Below are 25156 nucleotides of genomic sequence, written 5' to 3'. Positions count from 1 at the left end.
AGCCATAAACTTAAATCCTCTTTTGGTATTCATAACGAGTGTGTGTTTGCTATTCTTGTTTACGAAGTTCGCTATAAGATATTTAGATTTCTTTTTGATTTACTTATATCTCTGACATTTGCTTGTTATACTTTTGGGTTATTTAAGGGATTTCCGAACAAAAGTTGAAGCTTAGTAGACCACAAAATTAAAAGAAAAATCATAGATTAAATTGTAGGCAAAAATGCTTGTGCATATTCGTTTTCTTTGTGAGTGATAATACCACAAACCAAATAAATACTTAGCAGGAGAACAATTAGGAATTGGAGAGGGGATTAAATAAAAATTATTCAATTGCAAATATTTTAAACAAAGGAAAAAATATACAATTTTGTAGTTCCAAAAGATCAATTTAAGAATTTGGTTAGGGGAGATGTATGATGATTTTTCTGATGCTTTACATAAATAAAAATTTGGTTTGTGGTTGCCATTTTGAAGGATATTTCAAATAACGAAAATATAACATTAATATTTAATAAATAAATAGTTGTTATAAATGATAATATTGTTTTAAAAATAAATGAAAATATTGATTAAACTCATTTAACAATTTAAATTCTTTTTGCATTACTAATTTCTAATGATTTTTTTTTTTCTATTTTCCTCCCCTTCCCATTTAGGTACTATACGATGGTAAACTTTCCAATGCCATCGTGTTCATGTATAATCCAGTAGCCACGGATGGTCAACTATGTTTACAATCAGCACCCAAAGGAAATGTATCATATTTTGTACATACACCACATGCACTTATGTTACAAGTAAGTATGAAATGCAGAATTTCAAAAAATATATATAATATAATTATTAAATTATAATATAATTATTATAATTATTTATATAAAAATATGCGGTATCATATTCTATCGATTATTGTAAAGTTTACATTTGCCTCATAAGTACATGGCGTATAAGTATTGACAAAACTAATACGTCACCTTACTTCACTACTAGCAATACTATTGTGGCTCAGAAAATGGTAAGGAATACAATGATTTGTCAAATAGTACAACCATTTCAGATCAGTCAATGTTGCTATTTTAAGCCATTTAAAAATAAGGCGAACTGAATTTTAGAGTAAAGTTATTTTTCATATTTTATATTAAGATTTTTTGTAGATCACTCTAAATTACACCCCACAATTTTCGAGCTCTAAAGAAACGCTATTCTTATACTTTATTTTATATATCTATACTATATTAATATTATAAGAGTTTGTGCATTTGTTTCTAACAGGCAAAAGGAAACGAGATAGACCCATTGTTCCTTTTGATGATCTGCATAGAATCACATTCTGAGTCGATTTATGCATGTCCGTCCGTCCGTCTGTCAATGTATTTTTTTAAACAAAGTACAGGTCGCAATTATTGCCCTCCGCAGCCGTAATATGTCCTCCGCAGCCGTAATATGCACTCTGTAATAGCAATATTTGGGGAAATATATATAAAAATGCGTCTCGGAAATACATTTGCTAAAATTGATCGAGATCGGTTCATATTTGGATATAGCTCCCATATATAACTTCGCCCGATTTACCTTTTATTGTGCACCAAATGTCTAATATTTGTCCAAATGGGATTTAATTTGGCACTTACTACCGAATTGAGTCTAGAAGCTAGTATGTCAAATTTGGTGAAGATCAGTTCAGATATAGCTATAGCTCCCATATATACTATTCATCCAATTTGTTATATTTGTAACCCACAGCCGTAATATGCACTCCGTAACAACGATATTCAGGAAAATATATCAAATACAGCTCAGAAATATATTTGCCAAATTTTATCGACATCGGTTCCGATTTGGATATAGCTCCCATATATATCTTTATCCGATTTCAAATTAATTGTGCACCAAATTGGCGATACAAGTCCGAATTTAAAAGATACAAATGCTTTGGCATATTTAGTCCTTTGAACTTTAAATCATAATTATAATCATAGCGTGTATGATTGAATTCTCCCATAAAAAACTTTTAATTGTTAGGCGGAGCTCTACTAAATAAGCGAAGTGGTGTAGGGTATTATATAGTCGGCCCCGCCCGACTTTACGACTTTCTTTACTGGTTTTATTTGAGAAAGTGAAATATATATAGTTTAATTCATATATTTTAAATGTTTAACTTTTGTGGACGAGAAGGATTTGGCCGATGCACTCCATTTTCACGCTTTATCTAAAACTAAAAAATATTTTTAGATTTAAAAAAATTAATCAAAACAATCAAAATTTTTATATTTTATGAGTAGAAGTGGACCGACTTATTCCATATTTATATGATTGAACTATTGAGATACACTTAGTTTGAAGGAAATTGCCGACTTGCTTCGCATGTTATGAGAATTAGAAATAATCAAGGTTTTGACCCAGAAAAAATGTACAGATGAGTTTCATACAGGGTGAAATAAAAAAACTGGAACGAAGTCAATCACCATTACTTTTTGATTTATTTTTAAAATTTTATTGAATGAAAGCAAAAAATGTCGGAAAAAGACATCAAATTTTATAGTAAGTTTAGATTTGTTCGAATTGGTCACCTTTAGCAGCAATTATGGCCTGCAATCGGCCAATGAGGTGATCGACACTTTTGTATTTTTTAGTGCCAACCTTGCTTTCCAAAATACGCCAGACACAATAGTCCAACGGACACAAATAAAGCGAGAACCTTGTAACCATTCTTGGGTGGCGCGTGCTGAGTGCGATGGTGCTGACTCCTGTTGGAATGTCCAAGGTCTGCGGCCAAAATGTTTGCGTGCCCAAAGCTTTAATACACCCTCCTGCATATTTTCGCTATTATTACGAGCGAAGAGTAATCATCGGCTGTTATGGCAGCCCACACCATCAGCATGGCCGGCGCTTGAGTTCTGGTGACCAACCGAAGGTGCACATTTTCAGCTGACCTTGTTTGTTTACAAACTGCTGGACAACGAATGTTTTCTCATCGGAGAAAAACGAAATTCGGCTGTTCACCACTTTCGGGCAAGCGAAAAAACTCTTTAACTCTTTTGAGTCTATTTTTTTTTTTCTGATGCGGTGTAGGTTCTTGCACTTTTTGGAATTTCTATGGCTTTACCCCGATCTCATTTTTCAATATTTGCCGAATTGAATATTGCGATATGTTCAGCTCACGAGAGATTTTTCGGCCACTGCGACGTGGGTTTAGATCAAGTCGCTTCTTTACTTTTCGAACCTTCTCTGCTGATGTTGCTGTTTTCTTCCGTCCACTTCCTTGACGTCAGGCCACGCTACCAGTATCACGGGTGGCGAGTGAGGGTACGGGACGCAATCGATTTATTCACATTTAAATGTTGGAGTGCTCTAACGATAGCCATTTATGGTTTTCCCGCCAAATATAAAGAAATCACACTATCACACATGAATTCCATGACTAATAACTTTTTTCAGGAAAATTCTCATCAAAATGCTTTTGTACACTTGTAAACAATATAATGAACTGTCATTGGAATAATTTTAACAGTTGTCGGACGAGTGGCTTAGAAATGACAGCAGTCTGAAGTTGGTTGCCTTTTTTTATCTTACCCTGTAGTTTCATTAATTAGTGAAGAGGAGTCAAAAAATTTCCGAGCAATTGCTAACAATATGTAGCTTATTTTACTAATTTCCTCGCTGAGCAATTCATGAATAAATACATGACCTTATCCTGTTAACTAAATTTAAACACATCCACATTAGTTTGAAAAAAAAATGTTTTTCATATTTTCCTGTCTATGCAGATCTCAAAGATGACATGTGGCGTATGAGTGCTGTCAATAGTTATACGTCCCGCTGAAAATTTATACAAATTCTGAGATTGAAGGAATATATAGGCTTAATATCTTAAAAAAAATCTCTAAATGAAGTGGATTAGAAATGGAGTGGAATCGAAAAATACTGGAAGTTTCTATTAAATGTAGACGTTTTTGAACATGTTCCCACAGGCCAGTCTCCATTAATGAGCCTTAATAGGGGCACAGGAAATCACCTTAGACTGTGAGCTTTAATGAATCCAATTTCATATTTATCGACCTTTGTAGGTCTCAACAAGTAAAAAAGCAGTAAGTTCGGCCGGGCCGAACTTTGAATACCCTCCACCATTTGGAACGAATTAGAAAATTTTCACAAAAAATAAAATCCATTAAAAATTTTTTTAAAATCTTTAAAATATCTAATATAAGAAGGTGCCGATATGTGGGGATATACGATATCGTGGACAAATATAGACAATTCTTTTTGAGGGGGTAAAATTCCCACAAGGGACTCCTTTTGTGGAATTTCAGACAATTTCATTGAAAATGTGGCTAAAATCATCAAAATACCGAATACCTTGGGGGTACCGTTATATGGGGGTTATACGATATTGTGGACCTGTATAGACAATTCTTTCTCAAGGGGTTACGTTTCACAAGGAACTACTTGTGTGTATTTTAAGACAATTCCATTGAAAAATGTGACTAACATCATCAAAATACCGAATATCGGGGGGTACAGTTATATGGGGGATATACGATATCGTGGACCTATATAGACAATTCTTTTTGAAGGGGTAAAATGTCCACAAGGGACTCCTTTTGAGGAATTTCAGACAATTCCATTGAAAAATGTGGCTAAAATCATCAAAATACCGAATATCGGGGGTACCGTTATATGGGGGCTATACGATATCGTGGACCGATATACCCCATCTTCGAACTTGACCTGCCTGCAGACAAAAGAGAAATCTGTGCAAATTTAGCATCATATCTTAATTCGTTTTGAATTAAGAGATTGTAGCGTGCAAAATTTTAGCTTCTTATCTTATTTCGTTTAGACTGTGGCGTGATTACAACAGACGGACCGACGGACGGACAGGGCTAAATCGTCTTAGAATTTTACGCTGATCAAGAATATATATACTTTGTTGGGTCTAAAATGATTATTTCGATGAGTTACAAACGGAATGACGAACTTACTATACCCTCCATACTTTTTTTGGTGGAGGGTATAAAAAATGACATGGGTTGTATACGTGTAGTTATACGCCAACCTGATAATATATCTATACTTCGTGATCGAAGAAATACTTAGGCTTACATGTTTGAAGATCCTATATTAAAGTGTTTTGAAAGTTTAATTAGTTATTAGAGTGGAATCAAAAACCTCCTCGCAATATCCATCGCAATGTGATGTTTTTGCTAATGGTTTTAATGGAAGCCTGGAACATATCCTTAGACCATCAACTAAATTTAATTCAATCTATACTAGTTTGAATGAATCCAATTTTATATTTGTCTGCCTATACAAATCTCAAAAATGACATGTGGCGTATACGTGCTGTCCCTAGTTATACGCCACTTTGAATATTAATTAAAATCAAGTTTTCGACCTTTAACAACAGACATTATACGTCATTGTTCTATGAAATTTTTTTTTTAAATTTCACCTATTTTATTGCCCAAAAAAGGAAAAAAAAAACAACTCCGAAAACTATTCCGTATTTTGGGAATATTTTGCATATTTCTTAAGGAATTTCATTTGCAAGACGGCTGAAATACATAGTTTTTCTGTTATTTTATAGTCTCACCGCATGCTACACAATGACGGCAGCAGTAGCATCACAATGTACACACAGGCATTATTAAAATTGTATATGGCCAGGAAACAAAAAAGCAGCAACAGCAGCAGTCGAAGACGAGGACAAAATTTTACGGAAGTTAAATTTGGCAACAGTCATGTTGAAGTTTTCAAATTTCTTGCTTCCCTGTCTACATTTCGGTTCTTTGAACTACAATCTCTTGGGAATTTGTAGATACATTAATGTCATTGCATTACTCTCTGAGCCCTCGGAGAGAAGCAATGGCTGGTGCGGAGGGGAGAATCAGGCATATTCAGCCCCAGGTTAAGTTGTTTGCTTAGTCGTTTTGTGGCTTAAGTTTTAACTTTTGCGGTCTGCTGTCATATTTCAAGCATTGTAGATTCGCCGAAAATGTGTTGTGTTTTTGTATCTCTTTTTTTTCGTATTTCTCTCTCTCTCTCTGTGTACATTTCCGTTAAGTCTCTGAGGAGCTACTTAAAACAAAATAGCAGCAAGCCTGTGCTGCTCCCAGCCTCTGTTTGGCACAAAAGAAAAACAAAAAGTAACTTCAAAAAAAAAAAAAAAAAAAAAAAAAAACAAAACAAAGTATTTAAATAAATCTCAAGACAAATCTTTTAAATATTTCTTTACATTTTTGCATTGCCTTACAGTTCTATATATTTATCTTTATCTCTCTTTCTCGTTTTTTTTTTTCTTCTTCCAGGATGTTAAGGCTGTTGTTACACATTCCATACACTGTACATTGAATTCAATTGGTGGCATACAAGTTTTATTTCCACTCTTCTCACAACTGGATATGGCTCATGAGGGTATTAGCGATATAAAACGTGATCCAACATTATGGTAAGTTTATCTCTTTTTATCGCAAAGTTCCTATATTTAAGTTTTCATGGTATTATGTGTGTGAGTGTGTGTTGTATATTTGACTTCCCATCCTGCCTGCCTGAGTGTACAAACTTCAATTCTCGTACTCCTTGAAGATTCTGTTAAGAAGGAAAAGGGGGAAAACTTTTCCTTCTGAACAAGTTGTCTAAAATATCATCAAAAACTTGAAGATATTCTCCTCATAACCATGATGACGTTCTAGTGGCGGCGGTTAGCTAAAGAGTCATCATAAGTTATGATACTTTTTTGTAGTTGTTATTATTGCTGTTGCTGTTATTATTATTGTTGTTGTTGTGAGGTTATCCTTACGCTGTAAATTGCATAAGAATGGCAAGAAAACTTTTTCCACTGGTTTAGAGTTAAAAGTTCAATGAAAATATTATTGAAAATATGAGGTGTATGAACGATTTTAATTCGGATGAGAGTAATCATATATTCACTGATTGGATTATTTGGTGAAGGAAGAGACAGTTAGATGAGCTTGGGATATGTACACCAGAACTATATCATGGCTTGGGATGAAGATCAAAAGCTATACTTTTCGATCTATCGAACTAACAATCGGTTAATTATGTGCGAAAATTAAAGAGAATCGAATGCTTTTTTTGGTTTTATAAGCGTTTTGTTCTTCAAATTGTTGACACCTTTGTAGGGGAGGTACCAGAAAGAATAAGGCGACATCCACCATTTTCACAACACATCTTGAGTTAATAGAAGTATTGGAATATGTGCTTTTTATACCCTCCACCATAGTATGGAGGGTATATTAAGTTTGCCATTCCGTTTGTAATACCTCGAAATATACATTTTAGACCCCACCTGATATTTGGTAATTTGATGATTTTAATATTGTAATGTCTTTGAATATTGTAAAGGCTTATGGCAAAAGTTACCTATGCAGGTCCATGTCGTCGTATAGATCCTAATATAACAGCTACACTCGGTATTTTTAAGATTTTAAAAGAATTTTTAACGGATTGTATTGTTTTTGAGAATTGCCAAATTCGTTCCAAATGGTGGAGGGCCGGCCGAACTTATAGATTTCTTACTTTTATGAAACTTTTACCTATTTAAAATTATGACCCCTTGCGAGGTATCAGAAGTAGTGGGTCGAAAATCACATATTCATATCAGTATATATATTCTTGATCAGCATTAAATTCTATGTCGATTTAGCGATGCCCGAACGAATTGAAGTAGATTGATAAAATTTTACTTAAATGTCTTCAGGACTTTTGGTATTGAAAATGGGCCATGTTTTTTGGTATAGCCCCCATATAACGGTACCTCCCGATATTCGGTATTTTGATAATTTTAGCGACTTTATTCACCGGAATTGTTTGAAATTTGGTATTTGAAGTTCGTAATGGATACTACAGCCTAAGAAAGAAAGTTGTCTGTGCAGGTCCACGTCTTTGTATAGCCCCCATATAACGGTACCTCCGGATATTCGGTTCTCTGTTGATTTTAGCAACATTATTCGAAATTCTTTCAAATTTGATATTGGAAGTTTGAAATGAATACAACAGGCTATGACAGAAAATTGTCTGCGTAGGTTAACGTCTGCATATAGCCCCCATATAAGTGTACCTCCCGATATTCGGTCCTTTGTTGATTTTAGCGACATTATTAACCGGAATTCTTTCAAATTTGGTATTTGATGTTCGCAGTGGATACTACAGCCTATGACAAAAAATTGTCGAAATATAACGCAATTTATATATGTTGTAAAGGGATTTAAAATTGTCTTTATCTTCTAGAGGATGTTATTTTAGGGAAATACCTTTTATCGGTTGTGCAGATAAAATATCTTTGAGAGGTCCTCTATAGAAAGAAGGCCTTTATTGATTGATTTTTGCCGACATTTCTTTGCTTTCTATATATATATGAATCAAGCCCTCAATAGAAAAAATATGTAAAAATCCAAATCGACTTTTGGAGATAATCTACTAAATGAAGTTTTTATAAAGGTCATGTTGACAGGAGCTTTACGGATGCAACAGATTGTTGATTACTTCTGCAGATACAAAACCTTTAGTAGGGCTTTGAAAGACATAATATTTTTGACAGCCTTCTACATAGAGGATATCTTTTAGAGGCCCTCTGAGGATAAAATAACTTTTGGAGGGCTCTGATAGATAAAACTTCTTCTAGAGTTTCTTTTTTATCGAATTTTTTTTTTTTGAGAATTGACAAATTCGTTCCAAATGGTGGAGGGTATTCAAAGTTCGGAACTTACAGCTTTTTTACTTGTTTCGCATTTTATAAGAGATAGATTTATTCAAAATGTTGACCCATTGTGCGAACTTTGAAGATAATCGGACTATTATTTCGGATTTTATAAGAGATATATTTATTCAAAATTTTGGCCCTTTGTGGGGGAGATACTTGTAGGAGTTGGCCGAAGTTTTTCATTTTTTTCTTCATTTGCAAACTTTTTATAAATTAAATAATTTTCATTCGAAAAATTTAACTTTTGTGGGGATCAGAAAAAGAATATTTCCCATCTTCGAATTCGATCTAAGTCTTACAATAATATTACGATGTACCAAATTTCAAATCGGATACTTCCTTCGAGAGTTATCGTGCTCACCAGCCAGACAGACAGACGGACGGTCATCGTTAGATTGACTCCAAATTTTCTGAAACGGATTTTGTCCAAAGAGACCCAGCGTCTAAAACCGTTATTTCGACTAGGCAAGTTTTGGCCGTATCAAATGATGTATACCCTCTCCAGCCATATCGCTGAGGGTATAAAAATCGACTAAAGCCAGTTTCGATTTTTCAATAGATTTTTGACTTTTTGGTAAATGAGTGTGGAAAACCAGAAACAAAAAAAAATGGTAGCCTACTTTTCGGCCACAGAATTAAAAATCAAGCAAAAATTGCAAAATTGAAAACAAATAATGCACTTTTTTTGAAGCAAAGCTTAAGGTTAGTCGTTCAAGCTTCGACTAACCTTAAGTTGATACAGGAACAACATATTCAAGATTTTTGGAAGCAATCGAAGTCAGTTGACTTTAAGATATTTTTGGTTTATCCCCAAAATTGTATGAGGTTCAATTTCTTGTCAGAAATAGGTTTCTAGACATAAACAGCTTTTTTGCGAAATATTTGGAAAATATAATAACATAAATATTGCTGCATACACTAATTTCCACTACTTATCGATACGCCATCTACTGGTGACATTGATAATAAAGTTTATGCTAAGAAACTTACCAAATACAATTTTTTAAACCCTAATGGGTTGCTTCGTAATCTTGAAATATATTTCTGTATTTAGAACTTAATCTCCATAATATCTATAGAAGTTCTAAATTGATTTTTCTTTGGGAAAATAGTACTAAAGATCCAAGTATAGAGGGCGTTATTTGCACATACAGCATAGAATTTATTATTATTGCAGATTGAAGTAAACTCGTTATTCAAAATATTTTTATTTGAGGTCAAAGCTCCCAAAATTTGATATAATGTGAGAAATATGTGAAATTTGTGAGAAACAACATTGCCAAACTAGTAAAAATCACAAAAACTTAGTAAGGTATGCGTGGTAACAATAAGAAATGAGATCACCATATCTTATCTGGTATGACAGTTTTCCAGCGTAGAGATGCAAAACTAATAGATTCTTTCAGATAAAAAAGAAAAGATGTTATTTACACCCTATGTTATGGGATTTAATAATAATAGATGAATTGAAGTATAGGTGGCGTTCGCCTTACCTTTGTTCAAATATTAATCCTCTGGCAAAGTGTGGCATATCATCGCGTCAGAATACACTATTAACATTAAAATGTAGATGGCTTTTCTCTTAACTATAGCAAAGAGGTTCTTACATTCTTTGCCTTAGGTACAACAGCAAAATTATTGAGGAACTTTATTTTTTGGCATTAAAGAACAATATTAAAATTAAGGTATAGTTGACGCTTATAAAACTTATATCACAGCATCAAAGTGATTTGTTATGCACCATCAGGTGAAATAATCTGTATTAAACGACACTGTTGAAATGTAAATATAGAGGGCGCTCCCCATAAAGTACGTCATTATCCAGGATGTAAACTCTCTCGGCATTTTTTCCCAAAGTTTTATACGTCAAAAGATACAATGCGTTTCAGTCGAAATCCTTTGGAATCGATATGAAAAATCTTGTATAGCTTAATGTAATGCTAAACGAACAATGTTGCTATTGAAGTATAGATGGCGTTTATCAAATCTCTATTTCAACACCAATCAAGGTTTTCTGAGTGACACATACCAGGAGGAATTCCATTCAAAGTTTTCGAATATTCAAGTGGACCTGACGCACAGTTTCCATTGCTAGCCTTGATGGAGAACGGTGTTTTAAATAATTTCCGCATAATTTTCTTTTGATGTGTACTGAAAATATTCTTAGCAATATAAAATATACATTATTCATTAAACACCCAATTTTTGCACCCAATAATTACATCTTTATTATACCCTCCACCTTGGTGATGTCCGTCTGTCTGTTGAAATCACGATACAGCCCACATTATTTGACGTAGAGCGCCAAAATTTAGCAGAGCAATTTGTATTGTGTCTAGGATTGTTGGTATTGAAAATGAGATAAATCGGTCCACGTTCTGGTATAGTCCCCATATAACGGTACCTCCCGATATTCGGTATTTTGATGATTTATGCCACATTTTTTCACGGATTTGTCTGAAAATTGGTATTTGTAGGTCATAACGAATCCCTGTGCGTGTGGCAAAATATTGCATATATAGGTCCACGTTTTGGTATAGTCCCCATATAAAGGTACCTCCCGATATTCGGTAATTTGATGATTTTTGCCACATTTTTTCACGGATTTGTCTAAAAATTGGTATTTGTTGGTCATAATGGGTTCCAGCTCCGGTGGCAAAACATTGCATGTATGGGTCCATGATTTGGTATAGCCCCCATATAGCGGTACCTCCCGATATTCGGTACTTTGATGGTTTTTGCCATATCTTTTCACTGATTTGTCTAAAAATTGGTATTTGTGGGTCATAATTGGTCCTAGTTCGTGTGGCGAACATTGTATGTATAGGTCCACGTTTTGATAATGTGTAGGTCCACGATTTGGTAAAGCCCCCATATAACGGTACCTCCCGATATTCGGCATTTTAATGGTTTTGCCACATTTCTTCTAATGTTTCCTTTACCATAAGGTGGAGGGTATTGAAAGTTTGGCCCGGCCGAACTTAATGTTTTTTTATTATTATTTTTTTAATTTAATACATTTTTTCCAATTAATTTTTCCTCCTTTTCTTCCAGTTCCAAACTTTTAGGTTTCATTTGTGAACTTGTCGAAACCTCACAGACCGTTCAGCAGCATATGATACAAAATCGTGGTTTCTTAGTTATATCATTTATGCTGCAGCGTTCGTCGCGGGAACATCTGACGCTAGAGGTCTTAGGTTCATTCCTCAATCTAACCAAGTACTTGGTTACATGTCTATCGGCCAACAGTGATTTATTGCTCAAACAGGTAAGATAAATGTTAAATGTTAGGAAACCAAAAACAAAAATAAGTAAAAAACGTAACCTAATTGGCTTTTCGATTAAAACGAAACTTTTCCAATTATTTAGTTGTTTTTTTTTTCATTTCGAAATCAATACAAGTTTTGTTTTCCATAAATGATTATTTCATTTGAATAACTATTAAAGAAAAACTAAGAAAAGCATGTTTCAATACATGTGTGTGTGTGTGTTTAGTAAAATTATGGAAATAATTCAATTTTAATTTGTTATACATGAAATCAGAAAAAAAAGAAAATTTCCTAATGCATGACAATGTTTATCTTCTACTTTCTCCATTTGAAAAATTACATTTTTATTATTCTTTAGCAAAACAATAATAATAATAATAATAATAACAATAAAATTCAATTTGATTGATGTGATATAAAACAATTTACTGAATTCTTCTTGTTGTTTACATTTTCTTTTCTTTGTTGTTGTTTTTTTTTTATCTTTTGTGTTTTGTTAATCTGTTTATTTTTCCAATGTTTAAACTCTTTTTTGCAATTCTAACCAAAAAAAATATCAAACAACAACAACACACATGAACACCTCCAACCACAACAACTACCGAAAAACAACAATATTTTACAACAATAACAACTACAACGAAACACAACAGTTAAACTTGGGCTTACGATATCCCTTTAAACGAGTAAATGACTCTTTTTTGATAATAAAATAATAAAAATATTTTGTTTTGTTTTTTCATTAGAAGTATACAACAAAAATCAAAAGAATTCATGGACATTTTACATAGATAAATGTATGAAACTCATAATGTCATCATGGAGATTTTTATCATGAAACCATAGGAGCCATACATTTCGATCCTTAGAAAACTTGGCATTTTACATTTTTAAATTCATTTATCTATTAAATGTTGAGCCTAGTGTATTTTTAAACAGATTAGATTAATAAGGGATATTTGAAAAAAAAAATGCAACAAAAGAAAAAGAGACCCCCATGCATTATAATTCCAAAATTCTGAAATTTGTTTCGCATCTTTGATGAAAGCCATTCGTAAATCAAAGGTCATGTCTCTCAGTGGTAATACAGCTATTAAACACTAAACTCAATCTAGTTATTTTTTTTATAATGCATTAATATTTAATCGTTCAAATATCCAGAGAATATGCAACTCCCACTCATCTGGCGAAGCAGCTGACATAAAAGTGGGTGTAACATTCAAAATCTCATGCCATATTAATTTTTTGTGACATTCTTGACTATATTGATATTTCTTGCCATTGACATCGATTCTGTAGAATCTCCATATAGGGTAAGTGTACCAGTAGTCGGCACTTTTAGGATTTTCGCGTTTTTAATCGCTCACCATTCTGAGTGGAACTTTTCAATTATTAAAAAGATAATTTATTCAGATTCGAAATTTTGTATAGTTTTTACAATAATATATAAAGTTTTAATAACTTTTTATTAAATTTCAAAAATTTGTAGTTTTTTTAAAACAATGCTTTTTTGCCAGTAGTCGGCACCACTTGCCAATTGTCGGTATAGCATGTTCCAACAGTCGGCATACAAATTTTTTTGTAAGAATAATTAATAATAATAATAAATTAATTCATTAAAATATAATATTTTTGTTTAGTTAAACTGATTCGACGTCTTTATTGTACTTTTCTTAAGAATATGGATAGTTGAGGACCTTCACAGACAAAAATTTAATTTTTATAAATCATCTTTTCTTAGCGAAATTGTACACAAAGATAGCTGACAATATATTTGAAGTAAACAAAATTTATTTAGTTATAATAGTTTCATTTATTTGGGCTTAAAAATAAAAAGTGCCGACTACTGGGACATGCCGAACTTAGGCACACTTACCCTATTATTTTTTTTTTTATTTGACAACCGTTTTACAAGAAATGATAATTCGAAAATCCCATGTTTAATTAAAAATTAAATTCACTAGATTTAACATTTTAGGTTGCTGTTAAGTAACAGCTAAATACCGGAGTTCTCTAAGTGATTCACAGATGGTACTTGGTTTTCATGTAGCTACGTGTGTATTTGGAAAAGTCGAGCAATTTTTGATCTACCCCATACAGGGTGAGATGAAAAAACTGCAACCCACTCCGGACTGCTGTCATTTCTAAGCCACTCGTGCGACAGGTGTTAAAATTATTCCAGCTCATTATATTGTTTACAAGCGAACAAAAGCATTTCTGTGAGAATTTTCCAAAACAAAAAGTTCTTCTTGATGAATTTCAAACGTGATAGTATGATTTCTTTATATTTGGCTGGAAACCCACAAGTGGCTATCGCTAGAGCACTCCAGCATTTAAATGTGAATAAATATTCTTTGTCTCGTACCATCGCTCGTTATCATGATACTGGTAGCGTAGCCCGACGTCAAGGTAGTGGACGGAAGAAAACAGCAACATCAGCAGAAATGGTGCGAAATGTCAAGAAGCGACTTGATCGAAACCCGCGTCGCAGTGGCCGAAAAATGGCTCGTAAGCTGAACATATCGAAATATTCCAGTCGGCAAATATTGAAAAATGACCTCGGGGTAAAGCCATTGAAATTCCAAAAAGTGCAAGAACTTACACTGCAACAGAAAGAAAATAGACTCTTTTGAGTCTAAAGAGAGTTGCTTCGCATGGCCAAAAGTGGTGAACTGTCGAATTTGGTTTTCCTCGACGAAAAAACATTCGTTGTCCAGCATTTAGTAAACAAACAAAATGATCGTGTATACTTGCCAAAGAGGTCAGCTGAAAATGTCCACCTTCGGTTGGCCACCAGAACTCATGCGCCGGCCATGGTGACGGGGTGAGCCGCCATAACAGCCAATGGTCGCTCTCCGCTCGTATTAGTCCATCAGGATAAAGGCCGCATCAGATAAATGTCGACTATTATCGAGAAAATATTCTGCAGGGTGTATTAAAGCCTTGGGCACGCAAACATTTTGGCCGCAGACTTTGGGCATTCCAACAGGACTCAGCACCATCGCACTCAGCACGCGCCACCCAAGAATAGCTACAAAATGAGGTTCCTCGCTTCATTTCCACCACACAATGGCCACCAAAATCTCCGGATACCAATCCGGTGGACTATGGTGTCTTGAGTATTTTGGAAAGCAAGGTTGGCACAAAAAAAAATACCAAAGTGTCAATCACCTCAAGCAAGCGCTTTGCCGGGAATGGGCCAAAATACCGCAGAGCAACATTCGGGCAGTGTGTGACGGTTTCATTGGCCGTGTGAAGGCCATAATTCGTGCCAAAGGTGACCAATTCGAACAAATCTAAACTTATTCTTAAATTTGATGCTATTTCCGAAATTTTGCGGTTTCATTCGTTAAAATTAAAAAAGTAAAAACTATGGCGTTTGACTTTGTTGAAGGTTTTTATCTCACCCTGTATAGTGATGATAGAGTGTGCTTGAGAATTTTTCAAATACCTATGCAGTTAGACTTTTTAGGATTTTTAAAAGACCAGTGGGGCTATTCAGGAGTATTTAGATTACGTTTTTCCCCACAGCCCTACATAATTTTTCCGAGGAACGTCCTTTTCGATTTTTTATGGAGCATTGAATTTACTAGTTTTTTTTTACCAATCGAACAGTGTTGGAATGTTTGTTCGGCATACCATAGGACGGTAATGTTTACCAGGGGGTAAGGCAGGAATAACTAGGTTTCGGAAAGGGAACCAATCCTCATAAGTTCCCTTGTTTTTCTTTTTGTCTGGGATATTCTCCCCAGGAGCTATTTTAAAAATAAGTCCTATGACCAAAAGTTTTTGTTTTACCCAAGTGACGGGATCGTAAGCTCAGTAGAAGAGGGACCAAAGAATTACATAAAACTAAAATTCTTTTAGAAAACCTCCTTAACCTTACAAGTGGGGTTGTAAGATTTAGAAGATCGTTGAATAAAGATTATTCTGACACTTGTGGGGGAACTACTTAAATATTGTTTTGTGAACCATACAAGAGTTGTGCTAGTCTCGTTCGATCGAGCGATAGTTCCTTATTTAGTTTTCTGGACTCCGTTTGCTTTTATGACAACTCTGCGTATGAGTGATATGAAATAAATGAAATCACTCATACGTTTAGGAACCAGTGTACAGAACTATGAACTAGATTAGACTAGATTGACACAACAACAACAATCACCATGTCCATAATCGTGAGTTTCTGACATTTTTTCGAGGACAATAAGGTCTATAAGAGTCAATTTTTTGGAGCTTTTGTAACTTTTTTTTATTTATCCTTGCATATAAAATCAGGTTTAAATCGGAAAAATTAAAAAAAAATATTTTTTAAATGAAGATTTTTTGGGGAAATGTCTATGTCACGGTTGGTTCGTATAGAGTTTTGAATAATTAGTCATATTTTTAAATTACGTATTATAAACTTTTTTTTATAACTTTTTTAAGGGACAACGAAGACTACAATCTTTTATATTTTATTACAATCTTTTATTATATATGGTACTAGGAAAATTAATGCTGCAATGATGTAGATATAATTTTAGGTTTATTAAGATTTTTCTCGAGGACAATCAAAGTTAGTAGTGAAGTCCCTTCTTTGTGGGTCAATCAGAAATATAAGATCGGATTAAAAATTAAGATTATGATTTCGCTCATTTCTTACCAAGAGATGCAGTCACTTAGGAAGATCACCTATGCATTTTGAAATGTTCTCCTAGCATAATACAGGGAGCCAATCAACATTACTCATACACACACATCTAGGTAGTATCCTCAGGTTCATCAAAATCTACAACAACAACACACCAAAACCTATCACAAAATTACATTTGTATATCTTTAGCATGTCGTTAGCGACCTTTTTGCCATTCATTTAAATGCTACAATCCACATCCAACAACAATTTTGAAACATTTTGTTTTTGAGTATGCATTTAACATTTCATTCCGCCATTAATTTGCCGTTGTTGATGTCAAGTTTTTCATTGTTCAGATGTTTGTTCGTTCGTTTGTGTTTTTCTTTCTCCCTATCTCTCTCTCTAGATGAGATCATTTAATGATGAATACTTTTTTCTAGATAACTTCTAAACTAATTTTTTGTATACAATATGTTTTTTTATATTTCTCTTCTTCTTCTTTATACATAATCTAAACTAAACTAAAAAAAAAAAAAATACAAAAACTGGCCTATTCGATCTACATCTTTTTCTGAATTGATTAACGAAATTCTTGCTATGACCTGCCCATCATCATCTGTCTCCTCTCTGTACCTTTTCCAATCACTATACAATTTTTTGTGAATGCTATGAAATTGAAATGAAACGAATCCTGTCCAACACTTTTTATCATCAATCACATACAATTTCTCATAATTCTCTATTCGTCTAACGAAAATCAAATCAAACACCTGTCGACTTTTGTAACTGTCGTCTATCTATACAAACAAATTTATAAAAACAAAACAACCAACCCAAATCAACTCTAATCAAACAAACAAACAAATCAAACCAAACAACCCAAAATACAGTTCTACCAGGTGAAAATCTATTTAAAAAAAATTAACTAAAAAAACCAAAAAAAAAAGTTTCGATTTTGTTTTTAATTTTGTTATTTAAATAATCGTAAAGTATGTAGAGAGTAAAATAAATTGTGTTGTTGAAGTAAACGTAATCAAGTATCTTTTGGAAAAAAAAATATAAACAAATTTGTAGTAAAATTTTTATAAAATATATTTAGTGTTTTTCTTACGTAAATGTTGTTTTGAGCAGCGTATATTTTCCCATTATATAAGAAAAAATAATAATAATATGCCAATAATATATATCTCAATGTAAATTGACCAAATTTATCTGTAGAAATTGCTATCGATGTAAAAAACGTTTTTTTTTTTATTCATTTCAATCTTTTGCCAATTAGTTTATATATTGAGTTGCTTGCGAACGGTACATCCATGTCCTTTTTAACTCTGGTTAACCTCGTTGTACCTCCAGCCCCCCTCCCCCTTACAATTTTTTCCTTCTCTCTTCCATGAGCAATTTTAATTTATTTGTCTGTATACATTCCCTGCCAATTTTTGTTTGTTTCTTTATTTTCCCCCAATTTATTGAGTTGTTTTTTTTCCCTGAATTCTGCATTTAATTCTTCTGTCAATTATTTAAGTGACATTTTAATTCGTTGTCCAGTATCGAATTGTAACATGAAAAAATACAGCAAATAAGAAAGCCTTCATTTTGCTATCGCAGTGTATTGCTTTAAATGTAAATTCTGTTTGTGTTTAAGAAAATTATTTTTTTTTTTTAAAATTTTGAGTCATAAAATTTTTATTTCGAAGGAAGGCATGTGAAATATGGATATCAATTCAGGGAAATTACTTAAGGAGTTAGGAGATTAGTCTCCGGTCAAAAAAAAATCTATAGAAAGAACGCATTTTACCGGCATCACGAATCTTTTTCTTTAAAAAAAAACATACCTGTGGAGAAACTGGATTTTTTTTTCTATAGTAAAAATTGGTCCTCTGTCCTTAGGTCTGAGAAATTTTTTGCTATCCCCTTAACCTTTTGGCACTTTTAGTGCTTTAGCTTAATTTAATAAAGGCATGTCCTCTATGAGCTATTAGGAAGAGGATTTTTTTATAGAAAACTCATTTCTCTGGTCTTTTGAAATTTTCTATAGAAACAATTCTTTCTTTAGATAGAACCGATTCCTCCGGTCTACATTTTTTTCTACAGAAATAAGCCCATTCTTCTTGTGTTACGATTTTTTACTACAAAAAAAAAAAATGCATACCTTAGCATTTATGACTATTTTTTTCTGCTCAGTTCTGATGCTTTTTTAATGGAAAAAATCATTCCTCAATTCTGATGATTTTTTTCTATAAAAAATAACCCATTTCTCAGGTCTATACAATTTTTTCTATAAAAAAATGCATTCCTCAGAACTGAAAATTTTTTCTGTAGAAACAATTTGTTTCCTTTGGTCAGACGACTTATTTTCTATAGAAGGAAAAAATCATCACTTTTCACTTTTTTCTATAGAAAAAAAGTTCATTCCTCTCATCTGACAATTTTTTTCTTTAAAAAAAAAATAATCCTCAGAAAACAAATTCATTCCTCTGGTCTGACAATTTTTTCTGTAGAAAAAAGGCATTTCTCCTATCTGACAATTTATCTAGTCGGTCGACCTTTTATGTACAGAAGAAAAAAAAATCATCACTTTTCACTTTTTTTCTGTAGAAAAAAATGCATTCCTCTGGTCTGACAGTTTTTGTTCTTTAGAAAAAAATCATTCCTCAGAAAACAAATTAATTCCTCTGGTCTGACAATTTTTTCTCTACATAATAATGCACCCCCCGATCTGACAATTGTTTCTATAGAAAAAGCTGCATTCCTCAGGTCTGACGATTTTTTCTCTAGATAAAAATTTATTCCTCAGGTCTGACGGTTTTTTTCTGTAGAGATAAAATGCATTCCTCTGGTATGACAATTTTTTTCTATAGAGAAAAAATTTTTTACTATCGTCTGAAATTTTTTTTAATAGAAAAAATATTCTTCTTCTTGTCTGCCAATTTTTTTTTGCAGAGAGAAAATTCTCTACTCTCATCTAACAATTTTTCTTCTATGGAAAAAATCTTCTTCTGGTCATCCAATGTTCTTCTATAGAAAAAATGCATTCCTCTGGTCTGACAATTTTTTCTATAGAGGAAAAATTCTTTACTCTCGTCTGAAAAAATTTTTCTACAGAAAAAAATCTTCCTCTGACTTCCTCTGACATTTTTTCTTTAGAACAAAAATTTATTCATCCGGTATGACACTTTTTTTTATATAAAAAATCCATCCCGCTTATCTGATAAACTTTTTTCTGTAGAAAAATCTTTCTTCCGGCTTGGCGTAAAAAAGAGGTCTTTAGCCCTGAGAAACTTTTCAAAACTCAATCTAGCCATGTCCATCTGCTCGTCTGTCCATTTGGGATACGTCAATTGTCTTTCGATTAAAATCAATCTAAATCAGATCACAGAATTGGAATTTATTGTATTTTTTCAAAGAATGACATGTTTTTAAAGTCTCATCCATATCGCAACAGAGGGTATAAAACATTTAATAGAACGAGACGTGCCTCTTCGAAATATCGGTTTGGGCCTTAAGTATCTTTGGACCAAATCCGTTTCAGGATATTTTGGAGTCGATCTAGTCCGTCCATCAGGCAGATGCGCCCGATAATAATATTATTACACATACTTCGAGTCCAGAGATGGGAAATATCTTTCGACTCCTTTTGGTACCTCACCCACAAAAGGAAAAAAAATACTGCACAGAAAGAGAAAGGATAATCCTATTTTGCTCCAACTTTACAATTCCTAATATTTGAACCAATATATCGGCGCACTCTTTCTCAAAAAATTTAATACCCATGAAGCTCATAAAACGCGAAATTAACATCCGATCGCATTCAGACTTGGCATATCCCAACATTTCCATCAGTACAAGACCTGTTGTAAAGATGGTTAAGATTGGACTATTTCTTCTGGTACCTCCCCTACAAAGGGTCAACGTTTTGAATAACCAAAAAATTATATTCGAAATAAGCAGCCGGTTCTCTTAAATTTACACACATTACAATATTTTTACTAACCCAAGGTCTGATGCGAAGATGGAATATATCGGTAAACTCCTTCTGGTACCTCCCCCACAAAGGGTCGAAATTTTGAATGTCTTTAAAGCTCGTAAAACGCGAAATTAAAATCTGATTCCATTCAGACTTTGTACATCTCAATATTTCTACCAACACAATATCTGCTATAAAGGTGGTAGAAATCGGACCAATTTTTCTGGTACCTCCCTTAGTTGAACCCTATAACTTTCAAAGAAAGTGAAATAAGCATCCAACTCTCTTCAATTTTAACACACACTCAATCATTTTTAGTAAAACAAAATCTGTTGTGGAGATGATATATATCTGCGAACCCCTGATATAATCTGGTATCTCGACCGCAAAGGGTCACAATTTCCAATACTTTTATTTATTTATTTTTTAATTTTGTCATAACTTGCGAAACAAGAAAGCGATTCTTTAAAACTTGCTACATCTAAATATTTCTCTCAACCAGATACCTGAGATGAATATGGAATTTATGATTTCGCAGTAAATTTGCCCATACAATATTAGTATCTATATAAGATGAAGTATGAACATTGAATACTTCGGTAGACTATATCACCTCATGTACCTCACGCACATTTTAGCATTTTCTGAAAATGGTCACATATCTCATATAAAGTGAAGGAAGTAGTCGATATTGTCCAAACCTGAAAAGTCGCAATATTTATATCATCTTTATTTAGATCCTAAACGAAATGAACAATATTCGCTCATTCCTTCGGAACCGTATTACATAGAGGGCCAACAATTTGAATAGTCATAGCAGAATTCAAAATATATATAAAAAATCGAACATTGGCTGATGGTATACATCTGTCGGCAAAACCGACTGATACGTTTTAACTTGTTTTATTTAATTTTAGATTATGAGGAAGAAGAATTTAATGTTTATTAAAAAATTGTTCTTCCCTACCCTCATTCCCAATCGCTTTTATATTAAATTAGGAAAATTTCCATTTGAGTCTTTAATATACTCCATAAATTCCATCATTTTCAGTAGGATTTTTCCACCCCTCAATACTTAACTTTAATTTATGACACAGAGTTATTAAACTTGTTTTTGTGAAATTAAGAAAAAAAAGACAGCCGGAAGCCAATTCTTATCTCCATATTATTAAATTAAAAAAAAAATAATAATAATAGTTTGAACAAATTGTTCATAAGTCCAAAGCGCCCAAAGGCAATGTCTCTCTCTATCTATTTCTTTTCTCTCTTTGAGCATTAGTGTAACTTGGTGACCACATATATGAATATTATTGAACACAAAGTATCTTATGGATTAAGAATACAGGATATAGATTAAAATAATCTATTAAAATAACATTAACAAAAAACAAAATTCACCACAACTCTATTATCACTTGAAATACAACACATAACACCTACACAAAAAAAAAAACCTACAACACTACCACACCAAGTAGTAGAAAAAAAAAACTAATAATTTTTAATTGAAAAAAAAAAATCAAATCATTGTCATGCATTATTGTCATCCACACATACGTATTCGAAAACCAAGCTACAATCAATCTAATTAAATCAATACATATTCAAATTACTTTTTTTTCCTGAAAAAAAAAAAAAAATAAAAAAAAAAATTCTTCCACAATAAACGAACATCAATTGAAACAAATTATTTTTCCTAGAATATTTTTTTTTTTGTTATTGAATTAAAAACATAAAATTTCTATTTTGTTATATAGATATCTAGCTACCTACTATAAATACTACTACTCATGTTATATGGTTTTTATTAAATTACATTTTTTAATTTTTTTTAATTTCTTTACATATTTCAAACGAAAAACTTCCATATGATTTGTCGTTTTTTTGTGCCATGATTGTAATTGATGCGCTGATATATATTATAAACTATACTCTGGGAATGATGGATAAAATATTTATATTGACAAAAAACAAATATGTATAATTTTTGTTGCTGTGCATGCTGTGTTACTTTTATTTGATGGAATGCTCTACCTGTAAAACATTTACCTCCAATCCCGCCCCCTCTCTCGCTCAACTCAATCCTGAAACCATATTATAAATCATGGTTATGATATGTGAACTGGCAAATGGAACGATTTTGAAAAAAAAAACGAAAATTGAAAATAAAACAAAAATCGTCATCAATGCTGTGGTTCCACATTGCCTGGCGAGTTGAATATTCATTTCTCCTTTTGTTTCGTTATCTTGTTTGATATGTGAATGTATCATAAATTAAATCAACTGCATTGTGTGCATAAAAACATGTATGTATATAATAAATAATATATATTGTTTTATCTACATATAATCATATATATCAAAAAATATCTATATTTGTAACTTGTAATTTATTAAATATTTATGATTTTTTTTTTTGAGTAATAATATTGAGATTTTGAAATAAGTTAATATTCCGTCGACACCAATTTTATATTTAATTTTAATAATTTCAATTTGCATTCTCTTTTCCTTCTCCCCGCATTTTATTTTATCGTGGGCATTGCAGCTGTTCTGCTTCTCATTTCTGACCTGGCAGCTGTTGGACCATGTCCTCTTCAATCCAGCCTTGTGGATTTATACACCGGCCAATGTCCAGGCCCGTTTATATTCATATCTGGCCACCGAGTTTCTAAGCGATACACAGATCTACAGCAATGTACGTCGTGTCAGCACCGTCCTCCAGACCGTGCACACATTGAAATATTATTATTGGGTTGTGAATCCACGTGCTAAAAGTGGTATTGTACCAAAGGGATTGGGTAAGTAACGAGAAATTTTATTTATTTTTATTGATTAATGATCTACATTAGAAAAGACCTATAATTTGCAATTATGGAAGATCTTCTATCAATAGATGACATATTTATTTTCCGCTGCACATAAAACACTCTCCGAAAGGAAAAAACCTTAAAAATTAGATATTGAAAATGTCCTACATGTATAAATTGTCAATAACTAATGTTCACAGATGTGATTTTGAAAATAATCTATTTACGGAAGAGTCTCTCCAGACATTTATAGATGAACTTTTCAATGCCTTTTATATATCGAAGAACTTTTCAAATTTGTTTTTGTATAGAAGGACATTTTATTGTTTTCTTTTCGAATCCGAGAGCTTTTGAAGTTGAAAAATCTACCTTTCATAAAATATCTCTTGGTCTTTTAAAGTTCTCTAAAGCATGGAAGCTCTTTTAAAGATATCTCTAAAGCAGTAGATGTTCTTGGATTCTTTTACGAATAAATTTAGTTCTTAGGATTCTAAGCATAGCACCTCTGTTAAAGATCTTCAACATATATAACAGTTTTTTAAGACCTTCCACGCATAAAACTTCGTACAAGGGACTTCTATTTATGTGGTTCATTTTGAATATTTTTATGCAGAAAATAACTTTTTAGAGTCCAACTTTTCAAGGTTTTCCGTGTATGAAAGACCTTTTTTTGAATGGATATTTTTTACAAGTCTTCTGTGTGGAAAGCGCCTAAAAGGTCATACGTGCATGTACGGAAGACGTTTTAGGCTAGTGAATTAAAATAATTTTTATGCATAGAAAAGCATTTAAGAGTATAAGCTTTAAAAGGTCTTCGATTTATATTAGGTCTCTTATAGCTTTTCTCCGTATAGAAGTTTTAGAAGAGCATCTGAAGTTCTTCTATGTGTAAACGAGCTTTTGAAGATCTTCTAAGTATAGAAGAGCTTATGTAGGTTTTCTATGCATAGAGAAACTGCTGAGTGTATTTTATGACCAGAGCTTCAAAAGCTTTTCTTTGTATAGAAGAGCATGTGAAGGTTTTATACATGAAGAAAAGCTTTGAAAGGCAATTTTCTGAAGATATTCTACAAAGGAGAGCAGCTGAAAGTTTTTTTTCGTAGGAGAGCTTTGAAGGGTCTACTAAGTATAGAAAATCTTTTGAATTTCTTTGATGCATACAAAAGCTTCTGAAGACTCTGAAGTATAGGAGAAGGAGTTTAGGAGAAATCGTGCAAAGCTATAGAAGTTTCTAAAGGTTATCTATTAATAGAAGAGCTGTGGAAGACCTTTTTCCAAAAGAGCTTTGAAAGAGCTTTTGAAAGGTCTATCTTTAATCTACTGAATAATTTTTAATGCTTTCTATGCGTAGAACATTTTTAAAAAGACTTTTCAGGGTCTACTAATTACACAAGTGCTTTTGTATTTCTTTGACGTATGCAAACGCTTCTGAAGACTTTTTACGTTTATAGAGCTTGCGAAATTGTCTATCCTCAATTCTATTATATTCTATAGAAGCTTCTAAATGTCTTCGAGTAGAAGAGCTTTTAAATGGTCTGCTATGGATTGGGAGCTATTGAATGTCTTCAATCTATTGAATAATCTATTTTGAATCCGGAAGTGTTTTATGTATAGCAGATTCTGAAGACTTTCTACGTTTTCAAAGATATCGTGTAAAGCTTGCGAAAATGTTCTATTCTCAGTTTTATTCTATTCTGACGGTATTCTATTAATAGAAGAGCTTTGAAAGGCATTCTTCTAAAAAAAAAACCTTTAGATGAGCTCTTGGAAGCT

General features: G+C 32.7%; 1 protein-coding gene across 10 annotated transcripts in view; it reads left to right on the top strand.

Annotated features, from left to right (window-relative positions):
• Window positions 1–25156, top strand: part of LOC101897857 (neurobeachin) — a 236395-nt gene that overhangs the window by 147955 nt on the left and 63284 nt on the right. For 6 of the 10 annotated variants that reach the window (XM_059122131.1, XM_059122130.1, XM_059122128.1 and 3 more), the window contains 4 exons: window positions 660–800; window positions 6312–6451; window positions 11780–11993; window positions 23122–23374. In XM_059122131.1, the coding sequence (XP_058978114.1) occupies window positions 660–800; window positions 6312–6451; window positions 11780–11993; window positions 23122–23374 (748 nt within the window). The remainder of the gene's footprint in view (window positions 1–659; window positions 801–6311; window positions 6452–11779; window positions 11994–23121; window positions 23375–25156) is intronic. The other 4 variants (XM_059122136.1, XM_059122129.1, XM_059122138.1 and 1 more) reach the window with 1 other exon arrangement.

This window comes from Musca domestica, unplaced genomic scaffold, assembly GCF_030504385.1.
Source record: "Musca domestica strain aabys unplaced genomic scaffold, Musca_domestica.polishedcontigs.V.1.1 2, whole genome shotgun sequence".
Lineage (NCBI taxonomy): Eukaryota > Metazoa > Arthropoda > Insecta > Diptera > Muscidae > Musca > Musca domestica.
The sequence above is the reverse complement of the archived record's forward strand: the minus strand, read 5'-3'. Positions and strand labels throughout refer to the sequence as shown.